At 60.4% G+C, this 13,269-nt stretch overlaps 2 protein-coding genes across 5 annotated transcripts; one reads left to right on the top strand and one right to left on the bottom strand.

Moving 5' to 3' along the window:
- The first annotated feature begins 183 nt into the window (after positions 1 to 183).
- Positions 184 to 2,454, top strand: PAQR4 (progestin and adipoQ receptor family member 4). Its single transcript, XM_007538103.3, has 3 exons — positions 184 to 499; positions 1,227 to 1,448; positions 1,533 to 2,454. Exons 1-3 carry the CDS (start codon positions 334 to 336, stop codon positions 1,964 to 1,966), a joined length of 822 nt encoding a protein of 273 aa, XP_007538165.1. The 5' UTR covers positions 184 to 333; the 3' UTR covers positions 1,967 to 2,454.
- PKMYT1 (protein kinase, membrane associated tyrosine/threonine 1) lies at positions 2,427 to 9,712 on the bottom strand. Of its 4 annotated transcripts, XM_060172523.1 has the most exons (9): positions 9,536 to 9,706; positions 5,765 to 5,875; positions 4,992 to 5,489; positions 4,108 to 4,601; positions 3,809 to 3,915; positions 3,564 to 3,736; positions 3,328 to 3,485; positions 2,743 to 2,841; positions 2,427 to 2,657 (listed from the first exon to the last, which is right to left on the bottom strand). In XM_060172523.1, the coding sequence occupies exons 3-9, from the start codon at positions 5,340 to 5,342 to the stop codon at positions 2,546 to 2,548; spliced, it is 1,494 nt and encodes a 497-aa protein (XP_060028506.1). In that variant the 5' UTR covers positions 5,343 to 5,489; positions 5,765 to 5,875; positions 9,536 to 9,706; the 3' UTR covers positions 2,427 to 2,545. The 4 variants fall into 4 exon arrangements, with proteins under 4 accessions (XP_060028506.1, XP_007538163.1, XP_060028508.1 ...); XM_007538101.3 differs by lacking the exon at positions 5,765 to 5,875; XM_060172525.1 differs by lacking the exons at positions 3,328 to 3,485; positions 5,765 to 5,875 and having other exon boundaries at positions 9,536 to 9,712.
- Between the last annotated feature and the right edge of the window lie 3,557 nt (positions 9,713 to 13,269).

The raw sequence follows: 13,269 nt of genomic DNA, 5'->3' as shown, positions 1-13,269 counted from the left end.
CATTGGCCCCGGCCGCGCGACGTCAGGATCCCAGCGCTAAGCGGCGGCGGGGGCGCGGGCCGGGGCGGGGCCTGGCGTCCCTTCCTCCTTCCCTCTCTCCCTCCCGCGTCCGGCTGCCCTGTCCCGGCTGCGAGGAGCCCGCCGTCGCCGCGAGCTGAGCCTGCGCCCGGGAGCCGCCTCTCCGCCTCTCCCGGGCGGGCGCGTGCGCAGCGCGGGGTGGGGGGGCCGGGACCCCCGGCGGCGCGTGCGCGGCCGAGCCCGGGGCTGGCGGGATGGGCCTCGGGGCGCGCCGGCCTCGCTGAGCCGGAGGCCCGGGGCGGGCTGGCGGGGGCCATGGCGTTCCTGGCCGGGCCGCGCCTGCTGGACTGGGCCAGCTCGCCGCCGCACCTGCAGTTCAACAAGTACGTGCTGACCGGCTACCGGCCGGCCAGCAGCGGCTCGGGCTGCCTGCGCAGCCTCTTCTACCTGCACAACGAGCTGGGCAACATCTACACGCACGGTGAGCGCGCCCGGGACCCCGCGCTGCCGCTATTGTCCCGCCGCAGCCGCTCGCCCTGCGGCCCCGGGGGCAGGGGGACAGAGTGGGGGCGCCGCTAATCCCTCTGAGCCCGGCCCCTCAGTATTCCCGGGCACCCTTCCGGGCGAGGAGGGGCCCCAACAGCACGGGTGGCGGCTCCTTCCTCTCTGAAGGCCGCCGGCCCCTCCTCCCGCCGCAGCTCTGCTGACACAGCGCGGCCCGTCCTTGAGTTGCTCGGGCCGCAGCCCGCCAGTCCCTGCCCGCTCTGCCGGCCTGTGGCCCACGGGCAGTGCCGGGTGTCCTCCTGCCTCCCCCAGCCGATGCCTGGGTTGTGAGGAGCTGGGGCCTCGCAGGCCCCCCCAGCCCAGCCTCATCCTCTGGGAAGCAGAAAGGCCCAAGGGAGAGAGGACCAGGGTGGGGAGGTGGCCAGGGCCACTGGGCGCACCTCGCTGCCACATGTTCCCTGGGAGCCCGGCTGGAGGTCACGCCCCCTGCTACAGGGAGGCTGGGCTGGGGGCGGGGCCCAGCCTGGAGGTGAATGTGGGCGCTGTCCTGCCTCCTTTACTGAGGTGCCAGGTCAGGGGATGGCTTCTCCAAGAGGGGTGACCAGGCTCTGACATAGCACTATGAAGGGCAGGCTGGAGCGCCCGCCCCCCGGGACCCTGAGGCCTTGTCCTTTGCACTGAAGTTGCACGTCTCCTCACACCAGGACTGGCCCTGCTGGGCTTCCTGGTACTGCTGCCCATGACCATGCCCTGGGGCCAGCTGGGCAAGGACGGCTGGCTGGGGGGCACCCACTGCGTGGCCTGCCTGGCGCCCCCTGCTGGCTCCGTGCTCTACCACCTTTTCATGTGCCACCAAGGGGGTAGCGCCGTCTATACCCAGCTCCTTGCTCTGGACATGTGTGGCGTCTGCCTGGTCAACACCCTTGGTGAGTAGGATCTGGCTGTGTAGGGCGGGGTGGGGGTGTGTGTGGGGCTGGTGCCCACCCACTGACACCCTTCTCAACCCACAGGTGCCCTGCCCATCATCCACTGCACGCTGGCCTGCAGGCCCTGGTTGCGACCAGCTGCCCTGCTGGGCTACACAGTTGTCTCTGGCATGGCGGGTTGGCGGGCCCTCACTGCACCTTCCACCAGTGCCCGGCTCCGCGCCTTTGGTTGGCAGGCGGGCGCCCGCCTCCTGGTGTTCGGGGCTCGGGGGGTGGGGCTGGGCTCGGGAGCCCCAGGCTCCCTGCCCTGCTACTTGCGTATGGACGCACTGGCACTGCTGGGTGGGCTGGTGAACGTGGCCCGCCTGCCTGAGCGCTGGGTTCCCGGCCGCTTTGACTATTGGGGCAACTCGCATCAGATCATGCACCTGCTCAGCGTGGGCTCCATCTTGCAGCTGCACGCCGGTGTCGTGCCTGACCTGCTCTGGGCCGCCCACCATGCCTGCCCCCCAGACTGAGCTGCCCACCGACCTCGCCTGGACTCCAGCCTCACCCCTGGCCCTCTCCAGCCGCCTCTTAGTGTGTAGGCTGCAAGAAAAGCTCCCCTTCTTGGGGCCTCAGTTGACCCTGTGAGCTATGAGGGCTGGACCAGGGGGCCCCAGTTCTGGCAGTTGGAACCTGTGGGGCACCACAGTGCCCACCCACGCCTCCTGCTTGCATGCCACCTGCCCACCTCTCCCTTCCATGCAGAGGCTGGGGTGTGAGTGGTGAGGGCAGCTGGACCGCCCTGTGCCCAGGACCAAAACCAGGAGGCTGGTGATGCTCATTCCAGGCCCCTGCAGAGACAGGAAGTGGAGGACCCCGACCTCAGGTGCCATGCTGGCTCCGGCCTTGCCCGCTCAGGAACTCTCCGCTCTGGTTCACCCTGGCCCCACAGGCCTGAGACCCGGGCGGCAGCAATAAACGGGCAGGAAGCGGTTTGCCACGTGAGCTGGCACTCCCAGGACTCCAGTAGCTTTTATTAGGTTCTGCTGGGAGGGGGCCTGGCTCCATGGAAAGGGGCTCACAGGAATGGGTTAAAAGCGCTGTGGGGGTGCTCAGGTGGGGCCCAGGGAGTCCTCAAACAGGCTGAGGAGATTCCGGGGCTCAAAGGTGGGGAAGGCGCCCTGAGGGAGCTCTGAGTCAATGTCGCTGAGGTCCAGGGCGTCCCTGGGGGTTGGAGAGAAAGCCGTGTTGTGGGCCCTGACAGCTCCCCTCCATCCCCCCACCCCAGGGTTCCTGGGGTGCAGCTCACCTAGGTGTGAACATGTCCTGGGGGGCAGGGGAGCTGTTTCGGGGTGTGGAGGTGGACCCCGCAGTCCTGGCCATGGGGGCCTCTGAAGACAGTAAGTGCCTGTGGGTGGAGGCCAGTGAGGTGTGGGGGTGGGGACGGGCCAAGCACCCCATGGCGTTGGGGGACACTGTTGTAAAGCATGGACAGTTTTCCAGGCCTCCCCATCCCTGTGGCCCTGCAGGAATTGCCATGAGAGCTCCCGGAGAAGAAGGGGGGCATTTTGTGAGCCAAGGTTTATGACCTGGTCCCCAGAGCCACGTGCCACTTTGAGCTGGTGAATTAGGTGGATTAATTACCACCTCACTTGGTCCCCTGGTACCTGAGACTAAGGAACTCCTCCCAGTGTGGGCCTGGGCAGGGGGTGTGACAGCCAGGTCCCTGGCAGCTGCTCTGGACTGTGGGTGGCAGATGCCCACTGGGCCTTGAACACTCAGGCCAAACTCACCCTCATTCACAATTCCCCTGGGTGTGCTGGGGGACTCACTGCTCCCTGAGTATGAGTTCTGGGGTGGGCCTGAACACTCAGACAGCACCCCCCTGCCTCACCCTGCTAAGCTGTCGTCATCCCAGTGGCTGGAGAGGCTGCCATCCAAGAGGCTTCGAGTGGGAGAGTGAGGTGGAGTGGCTGGCAGGTGGGGAGGCCAGAGCCAGCTGGTGGGGTGCGCCAGCCTGTGCCACAGCCAGCACAGCAGGGCCAGTAGGGCCTGTGGGGAGAGGACTGAGCCAGGCTGGGTGCGCCTGAGGCTGGGGTGGGGGCTCAGCCTGTCACCCAACAGGCTCACCTGCCACAAGGCCCAGCCCCGGCTCAGAGCCTGGGCTGCCACATCCCACAGGGTGCTCCAGGGCCGTGACCGCCTGATCGCGGGCAGGGCCAGTAGAGTCTCAGCTGTTGCCCGCAGTGCAGGGTCAGGCTCCAGCATCATGACAAGAACAGAACGCAGCTCCGGGGACAGGCCTGTGTGGGGCAGGGCCTTTTCAGAGGGGCCCAGGGCCACACCCCGTGGCTACCCCTCCCCTCCCTACTCACCAGCAGTGAACTCGGGGGGCAGGTAGCCCCGGCGCAGCTGCTGCCAGCCCTCCCCACCGCGGGGCAGCTCCATGTTACAGGCCACCTCCAGCATGGTGAGACCCAGACTGGAACATGGGGAGAGAGGGGCACGGGGTTGGCCTCAGCAACAGGCCAGGCAGGGAAGGGGCTCATGGAGTGTGAGCCATGCCCAGCCAGCCCACAGGCCACCATGGCCATCTTGTCAGATGACAGGACAGGCAGCAGTGGCTCCCTGCCTGGGGCCAAGCTGCATGCCCTCTGAGCTCACCCCAGCTCACCTGAACACGTCGGCCGCAGTACCGTAGACGCCCTGCAGCAGCTCAGGGGCCATGTAGCGGGGATCCCCTTCCTGGGCCTCGCCCGCACCAGCTGCCCCCAGCTCTACCAGCAGTCCAAAGTCACCCAGCTTGCAGTGACCATGGGGCCCCAGGAAGATGTTGGCGGGCTTGACGTCCAGGTGGACCAGGCCCCGGGCATGCAAGTGGACCAGTGCCAGCAGGGAGTCACGCAGGAAGCCCCAGACCTGCGCCTCGGGAAGCCCTGCACCCCAGGCTTCGCAGTGCTGCTGCAGGCTGGGTCCACACAGCTCCGTCTGCAGGTAGAGCAGGCCGCCCTCCTCCCAGGCACGCTCCAGCCGCACGCAGCACGGGTGCCGCCCCACCCGCTCGTGGCCCCCCACCTCCGCCAGCTTGCGCGCCCGGTCCTTGGGGCCCCGGAATGGAGACATGGAGCGCTTCACCGCGTACAGCCGGCCATCCTCCTTGGAGCGCACCTGGAATGGGGTCCCCCATTTCTAGGCCTGTGGCTGCATGACAAGAGCTGGCTACAGAGCAGGGGCCCAGGGGCTGGGGGAAAGGTCATGCTCTCAACCCTCTGCAGTCAGCTCTAGTGGGCAACAGAAAGGCTTGGAAGGAAGCGAGGCTCACTGCACTTGGTGAGGAGAGTCGCTGCTCTGAGGGGAAATACAAATGACTGGGAAAGGTATTTTAGGAAACAACAGCTGGTGCCCGGGTGTGGCTGACCACCTACTGGGGGTAAGGACAGGGTGCGGCCTGCACTGTGGGGGCGGGCTGGTAGCAGACAGCCAGTGCCAGACGTGCCAGGCTGGCGTGTCAGGCTGGCATGCCGCCAGAGCTGACAAGTGAGGGGAGACCACACTCACCTTGAAGACTTCCCCATAGGAGCCATGGCCCAGGAGGCCGAGTGTCTGGAAGCTCTGGTGGAAGAAGGACTCGGGCCGGCTGGGGTCATAGCTGGGGCTCTGCAGGGTCTCGGGGCCCTCACCTCGGAAGGACACCCTCCTCGGCCGAGGCTGATGCCAGCCAGGGGTCCGAGATGGGAATAGGCGGCTGATGGGAATGCTGCCCTTGGTTGGGGGCCTGGGTGGGAGGCTCTGGCTGAGCCCCCGGGGCTTCTTGTGGGAGAAGCCAGGCTCAGCATGGCGGAAGTAGGCTGGGACAGGGACAGGGGTGCCACTCAGGGGTGGTGGGGTGCTCTCCGTGGGTACAGGCATGGCCGGTGCCGAAGGGTCCGAGGGCAGCGTGCAAGCCAGCGTCCACTCACTCAGCGCTTGGGCCTGGGGGCCCCCAAGTGGCAGCAGAAAGGCACTGTGTCCAGGCCAAACTCACACTCCACTTCAAACATGAAGACGGGATGCAGCCTGCAGAGGGAGGGCAGAGGCCACTCAGGCTGCCTGTGCATCCCCAGGCTCGCCCCTACCCCTAGTCCCCAACTCTCCAACTCTAGAAAGAAGGCTGACTCTCCTGGCTATTGTCTTGTTTCCTGACCTCAGCTGTCAGCTAGATCCCCGCTAGCAGACTCCCTGGGCTGGGCCCATCACTCTGGAGAGGAAGGTTCCAGGCTGCCCACGAGGGAACAATTCTACCCACTATGCTAGGCAGAGAGCACCAAGGCTCCTGCAAAACAGAACTTTACCTGAAACCCAGCAGGAAACCGGGGAAATGGCACAGCAGTTTAAGCCATAGACTCTCATGCACCAGATGTCCCAAGTTCAATTCTCAGCACAAGTCAGAGCTGAGCAGTGCTCTGGGGGGGGGGGGGAAATTAGCACTTGAAACCTCTGGGAAGGAAGTGATGGAGGCATAGCAATACCGCATCACACAGAATCTCAACAACTGGACAGGAATGATAAGCAGATGCCGTGCAAGAGGAAACCGGCGCGGTGGCTGGAACCCGGGCCAGGTGTGCAGGGCAGCAGGGCCTGGAGCCAGGACTGAGAGCAAGAAGTCCTGTGGCTTCTTGAACTCCCAAAATAAAAGGGAAAAGAAACAATTATCGGTGAGGGCGGAGGGTAGATAGCATAATGGTTATGCAAACAGACTCTCATGCCTGAGGCTCCAAAGTCCCAGGTTCAATTCCCCACACCACCATAAGCCAGAGCTGAACAGTGCTCTGGTTAAAAAATAATAATAATAAAGAAAAAAAAAAAAAAAGAAACAGTATCGAAGAGGGGCGGAGCAGTGTTGCACCTAGCAGTGACCCCACAGGAGGGGCGATGCTTCATGAACAGTGAACAGCAGGTTTCCTGTCTCTCTACCTTCGCCAGGAGCGGGGGATTGGAGTGCTGGCAGCAGCCCCAGAAGGAAGCAGTCTAGGGAGTCGGGCGGTAGCGCAGCAGTTAAGCGCAGGTGGCGCAAAGCACAAGGACCCGCGCAAGGATCCTGGTTCAAGCCCCTGGCTCCACACATGCAGGGGAGTCACTTCACAGGTGGTGGAGCAGTTCTGCAGGTGTCTTTCTCTCCCCCTCTCTGTCTTCCCCTCCTCTCTCCATTTCTCTCTGTCCTATCCGACAATGACGACATCAATAATAACTACAACAATAAAACAACAAGGGCAACAAAAAGGGAAAATGAATAAATAAATATTAAAAATTGTTAACTAATCATGAGCCAAAAGGCAAAAATATTAAAAAAAAAAAAAAAAAAGAAAGAAAAGAAAAAGAAGAAAGAAGAAGGAAGTAGTCTCAGAGTAGCAGAGAAATATGTGGCTGCAGCCCCGCCACTAGAAAGAGCAGGACAGACAGGCAAAGGCATCATGGATGGGGGCCAGGGAGACAGCACAGCAGTTCACAGCAGAAGCCAGAGCTGAGCAGTGCTCTGATTTTAAAAAATAATAGTGGCCCAGGAGGTGGCACAGTGGATAAAGTGCTGGACCCTAAAGCATGAAGTGCCAGGTTCAGTCCCCAGCATCGAATGTGCCAAAGTGATGTGCTGGTTATCTCTTACTTTTTCTCTCGTTAACAAATAAGTAAGATATTTTAAAAATCAAGGGGGGAGTCAGGCAGTAGCGCAGCGGGTTAAGCACAGGTGGCGCAAAGTACAAGGACCGGTGTAAGGATCCTGGTTTGAGCCCCCGGCTCCCCACCTGCAGGGGAGTCACTTCACAGGCGGTGAAGCAGGTCAGCAGGTGTCTGTCTTTCTCTCCCCCTCTCTCCATTTCTCTCTGTCCTATCCAACAATGACAACATCAATAACTACAACAATAATAAGAAAACAACAAGGGCAACAAAAGGGAATAAATAAATATTAAAAAAAAATCAAACAAGAGTAGGGGAGATAGCATAAGGGTTATATAAAAGGCTTGCATGCTTGAGTCTCCAAAGCCCCAGGTTCAATCCCTTGCACCACCATATGCCTGAGCTGTGCAGGGCTCTGGGGAAAAAAAGATCAGGACTCCGAGCTGGGCAGGCAGCGCCACAGGCAGACACACCGGGTTTAAAACCTGCAGGAGGTTACTGAGAGCTGCAAGACATCCCTCACTTCCAGCCTCCCTGCAGTGGACTACTGCCTCCCTGGAGACCACGGAGACAGGCCATGCGGGTGAGGGGATTCTCTCACAACCAGAAGTCCACAGGAGCTTGCAAACAGCAGGCAGAAAACATCCCAAGATAAAACCAACTGGGGCGCACTCCGCAGGGACAGACCTGCCCTGCAAGCAAAAGGAAGGCGGTTCCTGCAGCAGCTGACCCTGACACCTGACCCCGGACAGGCACAGGGCGGAGGCAGACCAGGAAGGGGGTAAGAGGCCAGGTCTACAGGGCCACTGAGGGCTGCTGGCCAGATGGAGACATGGCGGCTCACAGGTCAAACACTGGCTACACTAAGACGCCAGCACTCTTCAGTGGGGTCTGTGGACCTATCAAACCCTGTGGTGCTTGCCTGGAGACAGACAGCAAGGGCGGCAGAGCAGGGGGCCAGGGCGCCCGCCATCCCCTGTCGCCACAGCTGGGCGCCTGAGGGACTAGCTCCTTCCAACCCTTCCCTCCAAGGACCGGTGCTGTGACTGGGGGTGTCTCCCAGGCGGGACAGCCCACCTTTCCGGTGGGAGAACGAGTTCCACACGTGGCCCGGGGCTGTGGATCTGCACAGCAGGCCAGGTCAGAAGAGTGCCACATGATGAACGCCCGAGGTCACATGGCACTGACAGAACAAGTGGGACGGGGGCAGTGACGGGGCTGGGGGTGTCAGCAAAACCAAAACTAGACTCAAGGCTCAGTGGGCTGGGGAGACAGCGGAGGGTTCTCCAAAGGGCTCTCATGCAGGGCTCTGGTCTCTCTGTGTATCCTTCTCTCATTAAAATAAAGTGTGGTGTGTGTGTGTGTGTATGCACTTGGTGTGTATGTGTGTGTACATGGTGTATGTGGTGTGTGTGCATGGTGTGTGCGTACATGGTGTGTATGTGTGTGTATGTGGCGTGTGCGCATGTGCGTGGTGTGTGTGTGTGTGTGTGTGTGTACCAGAAGGGAAAGCCCAGAACGTACCAGGTGGGGGTGCCCAGCAGGGGCCTCTGAAGCGTGTCCCCCTCCCTGTCCCTGGGGGAGGGCAGAGGGGAGGCTGGAAGATTCACCCCGCACCCCTGGAGACCCTCCTCCCGCCTGCATCACCTCTGGGGTCTACACATGTGGACGTGGGGCCCCCATCTCAGAGTCTCTCCCAGCACCTCCAGCCTGGCCGGGGCGACCCTGCGCGGAGCCTGAAGGGGGCGCCTCTGGGGTCTCACCCTCTGGGCTGACCTGGGTCTGGGGCTCCCCCCACCTCCCTCAGGCGGTCCAGCGCCTGTGGAAGAACGGCTGCAGAGGGGGAGGGGCTGGGGTCGGCTGGGGGGCTACAGGGGTGTGGCTGCCTGAAGGAGGGGCCAACAGGGGGAGCTGTGGGATGGGACAGCTGGGGATAGGGAGTGGCGGGTAGAAGCTGTGGGGCGCTGTGGAGCTGAGGGGACTTCCAGGAGAAAGGGTGCTGGGGGAGGGGCCCGCGGGGGAGGGGCGTCTGTGGGGGCGGGGGGAGGGGGCCTCTATGGGGCAGAGGGTGGGAGAGGGGGCGTTGGGGGAAAGGGGTGTCTGTGGGGGCCAGGAGGAGGGGGCGTCAGGGGGCAGGGGCATGGGCGTCTGCGGGGAGGGGGAGGGGGTTTCAGGGGGCCGGGAGGAGTGGGCGTCTGTGGGGCCGGGAGGAAGGGGCGTCAGGGGGGAGGGGAGGGGCGTCTGTGGGGCCGGGAGGAAGGGGCGTCAGGGGGAGGGGAGGGGCGTCTGTGGGGCCGGGCAGAGGGGGCGTCAGGGGGAGGGGCAGGGGCGTCTGCGGGGCCGAGGGGGAGGGGCGTCCGTGGGGTCCCCGGGGAAGGAGGGGCCCGGGGGAGGGGCCCGAGGGAGGGGCCGCGCGAGGAAGGAGAAACCCGAGGCCGGGTCCGACTCACCTGAGGCGGGAGGGCGGGGCGCGAGCCCCTCGGTTCCGGGCTGACGGAGGCCGTGGGCGCCCCCGGAAGGCGGGGACGGGCCGGGGTCCTGCGCCGCGCCGCCGCCGGGAGAGCTCTCTCAGGGGAACGGCCCCGGTCGCGCGCACGGTCCGCTCGCGCCAAAACTTCCAAACCGGCCTCGAGGCCCCGCCCAGGGCCGGCCCGGCCCCGCCTCCGCCCGGGATCGGCCTATGAGAGGCGCGCGTTCCTCCTGACGCCGTGACGACAGCGTCGTCGACCCCGCCCCCGCGCGCTTCCGGCTGGACCCTCCGAGCGCGCAGGCGCAGGGACTGCTCGCCGCTCGCCCGGGTGTGGTGGCCTGGGGGCCCGGCGCCCTCTTCCCGGACCCTCCGGGCGCCCCGAGACCTCCTCCCCGGCCGCGTGACCTTGGACCGACAACTTATCTCCGAGACTCGGCGCGGCTGTTGCCTTGCCCGGGGGCTGGAGGCTCAGGCAGCAAGAGCCGGCAGGGCGAGCGGGGGGCCGGGCGGCAGCTTCCACCACCCTGGGGCGCACCCGCCTGCCCACCTGTTCCTTATTTTATTTTATTTTATAAGATTTTATTTTATAAGATTTTATTGGGCAGTCGGGCGGTAGCGCAGCGGGTTAAGCGCACGTGGCGCAAAGCACAAGGACCGTCGTGAGGATCTCGGTTCGAGCCCCCAGCTCCCCACCTGCAGGGGCTTCGCAGGCGGTGAAGCAGGTCTGCAGGTGTCTGTCTTTCTCTCCCCCTCTCTGTCTTCCCCTCCTCTCTCCATTTCTCTCTGTCCTATCCAACAAATACGACAATAACAACAAAAATGGCAACAAAAGAGAATAAAAAAAGATATTTATTAGGCCCCGCCCAATGACCCCAACGTTTATGCAGAGACTCTCATGTCTGAGGCTCCATAGTCCCAGGTTCAATCCCCTGCACCACCAGTGCTCTCTCTCAAAAAAAAAAAAAAGATTTTATTTATTTACTAATGACAAAGAAGGAGAGAGAGAGAGAAAGAACCTGACATGACTGGTACATGTGCTGCCGGGGATTGCACTCATAGCCTTATGCTAGAGAGTCCAATGCTTTATCCACTGTTACACCTCCTGGACCACAATGTTTATTTTAAATGAGATGTAAGTTGAGATTTTTTTTTTTTTTTTAAATTCACTGTTGGATAGAAACTGAAATTGAGATAATAGTTATGCAAAAAAAAATGCTCATGCCTGAGGCTCCAAAGTTCCAGGTCCAATCCCCCGCACCACCATAAACCAGAGCTTATCAGTGCTCTGGCAAAAAAAAAAAAAAAAAAAAGACAAATTGAGTGGGGGGAGAAAGAGCGGGAGACACCCGCAGGCCTGCTTCACCACTTGGGAAGCTTCCTCCGTGCAGGCAGGGACCAGGGGCTTGAACCCGGGTCCTTGTGCACTGTAATGTGTGCCTTAAGCAGGTGCGCCACCGCCTGGCCCCTTATTTTATTTATTATTAATAGTATGTTACAAGATTGTACCAATGGCTCCTTGATGCCCCACCAGGCCAGGCTCCCAGCCAGCGCCGCCTACAGGGCGCATTCAGCCCTGGCCCCCTTCTTCCATTAGCATTTCTGGCCGACGGGCTGGTTCTGGGAAGGCCTGCCACGCAGTCCCTTCTGCCAGCTCAGCTCCAGGGGTCTTTGCATTCCCGAAACGTGATTCACTGGACCTGAACATTAAAATTCAGTAACACGCCTGCATGCTTCCGCACTGCAAAGACAAGTGCCAATGGTGGAGAGAGAGCTGGGCCCGAAGTCAGGGAGGCCAGCCAAGCTGAGCAACCGCGGGTGGGTTGCTGTCTGTCTCCAAGCTGTTTCCACCCTTGGAGAGCGTCTCCGTGGTGGGATAAGAACAAGCCCTCTCAGGGCCAGGCGGCAGCACAGCGGGTTAAGCCCATGTAGCTCAAAGCGCAAGGACTGGAGTGAGGATCCCGGTTCGAGTCCCCAGCTCCTCACCTGCAGGGGGGTCATCTCACAACTGGTGAAGCAGGTCTGCAAGTCTTTCTCTCCCCCTGTGTCTCCCCTCCTCTCTAGATTTATCTCTGTCCTATCCGGCAACAACAACAGCACTAACAACACTAAACATAGTAACAATGCGGGTAAAATAAAAAAGAAATGGCCTCCAGGAGCAGTGGATTTGTAATACAGGCACTGAGCCCCAGCAATAACCCTGGAGGCAAGAAAGAAAGAGGGAATCGGATGGTAGCACAGTGGGTTAAGCACAGGTGGTGTAAGGTGCAAGGACCGGTGCAAGGACCGGTGTAAGGATCCCGGTTCGAGCCCCCTGCTCCTCACCTGCAGGGGAGTCGCTTCACAGGCGGTGAAGCAGCTCTGTCTTCCCCTCCTCCTTTACTCTCTGTCCTATCCAACAATAATAACTACAACAAGAAAGAAAGAAAGAAAGAAAGAAAGAAAGAAAGAAAGAATAAGCCCTCTCCTGGCATGTTCTGAGGCTTTCAATGTAGCTACCTATGGGGAGGCAGCTTAATGGTCTTTTTGTGCCTCAGACTCTGAGGTCCCAGGTTCAATCCCCAGCATCACCATAAACAAGAACTGAGTAGTGCTCTAGTTGAAAATAAAACAAAGGGGGCTGAGCAGTAGTACACTTGGGTTAAATGCACATAGAACTAAGGGCAAGGACCTCTGTTCAAGCCCTTGGCTCCCCACCTGAAGGGGGGTCACTTCACAAGCAGTGAAGCAAGTCTATAGGAGTCTTTCTCTCCCCACTCTTATCTTCCCCTCCTGTTTCTTTTCTTTTTGCCTCCAGGGTTTAATGCTGAGGCTCGGTGCCTACACTATGAATCCACTGCTCCTAGAGGCCATTTTATCCCTTTTGTTGCCCTTGTTGTTTATAGTTGCTATTGTTATTGTTGTTATAGCTGTAGTCGTTGTTGGATAGGACAGAAAGAAATAGAGAGAAGAGGGGAGACAGAGGGGGAGAGAAAGATAGACACCTGCAGACCTGCTTTAACGCTTGTGAGGTGACCTGGCTGCAGGTGGGGAGACAGGGGCTTGAACGGGGATCCTTATACCAGTCCTTGTGCTTTATTCCATGTGCACTTAACCTACTGAGCTATCGCCCGGCCTCCTCCTCTTTTCTCTCAATTTCTCTCTGTCCTATCCAACAACATCAATGGCAACAATACCAATAACAACAACAAGGGCAACAAAATGGGAAGAAAAAAAAAAAGGCCTCCAGGAGCAGTGGATTCATAGCGCTGAGCAGCACCATGCCCTGGCAATAACCCTAGAGGCAATAAATAAATAAATAAATAAAATAAAACCAAATCAGCTGCCTGGGCCCACAGGAGGTCCCTGGAGGAGAGGGATCCTGGACTCACTCTCCCACCTCCCTCACCAGTCCCAGTCACAAAGATCTAGGACAAAGAGGGACAAAAAGCCTCCTAGGGGCCTGGGCAGTGGTATATCTGGTTAAGCATACACATTTCCATGCACAAGGACCTGGGTTCAAGTCCCTGCTTCCCACCTGCTGGGGGACACTTCACAAGTGGTGAAACAGGTCTGCAGGTATCTCTCTATCTCTACGTCCTTCACCCCTCTCAATTTCTCTATACCCTATCAAACTAACAAACATTCATAGTGCCGGCACCGAGTCACAGCGATAACCCTGGTAGCAATAAAAATAAAACAAAAGGGGGAGTCGGGCGGTAGCACAGCGGGTTAAGC

This window comes from Erinaceus europaeus, chromosome 15 (assembly GCF_950295315.1).
Source record: "Erinaceus europaeus chromosome 15, mEriEur2.1, whole genome shotgun sequence".
In the NCBI taxonomy this organism is placed as follows: domain Eukaryota; kingdom Metazoa; phylum Chordata; class Mammalia; order Eulipotyphla; family Erinaceidae; genus Erinaceus; species Erinaceus europaeus.
The sequence above is the reverse complement of the archived record's forward strand: the minus strand, read 5'-3'. Positions and strand labels throughout refer to the sequence as shown.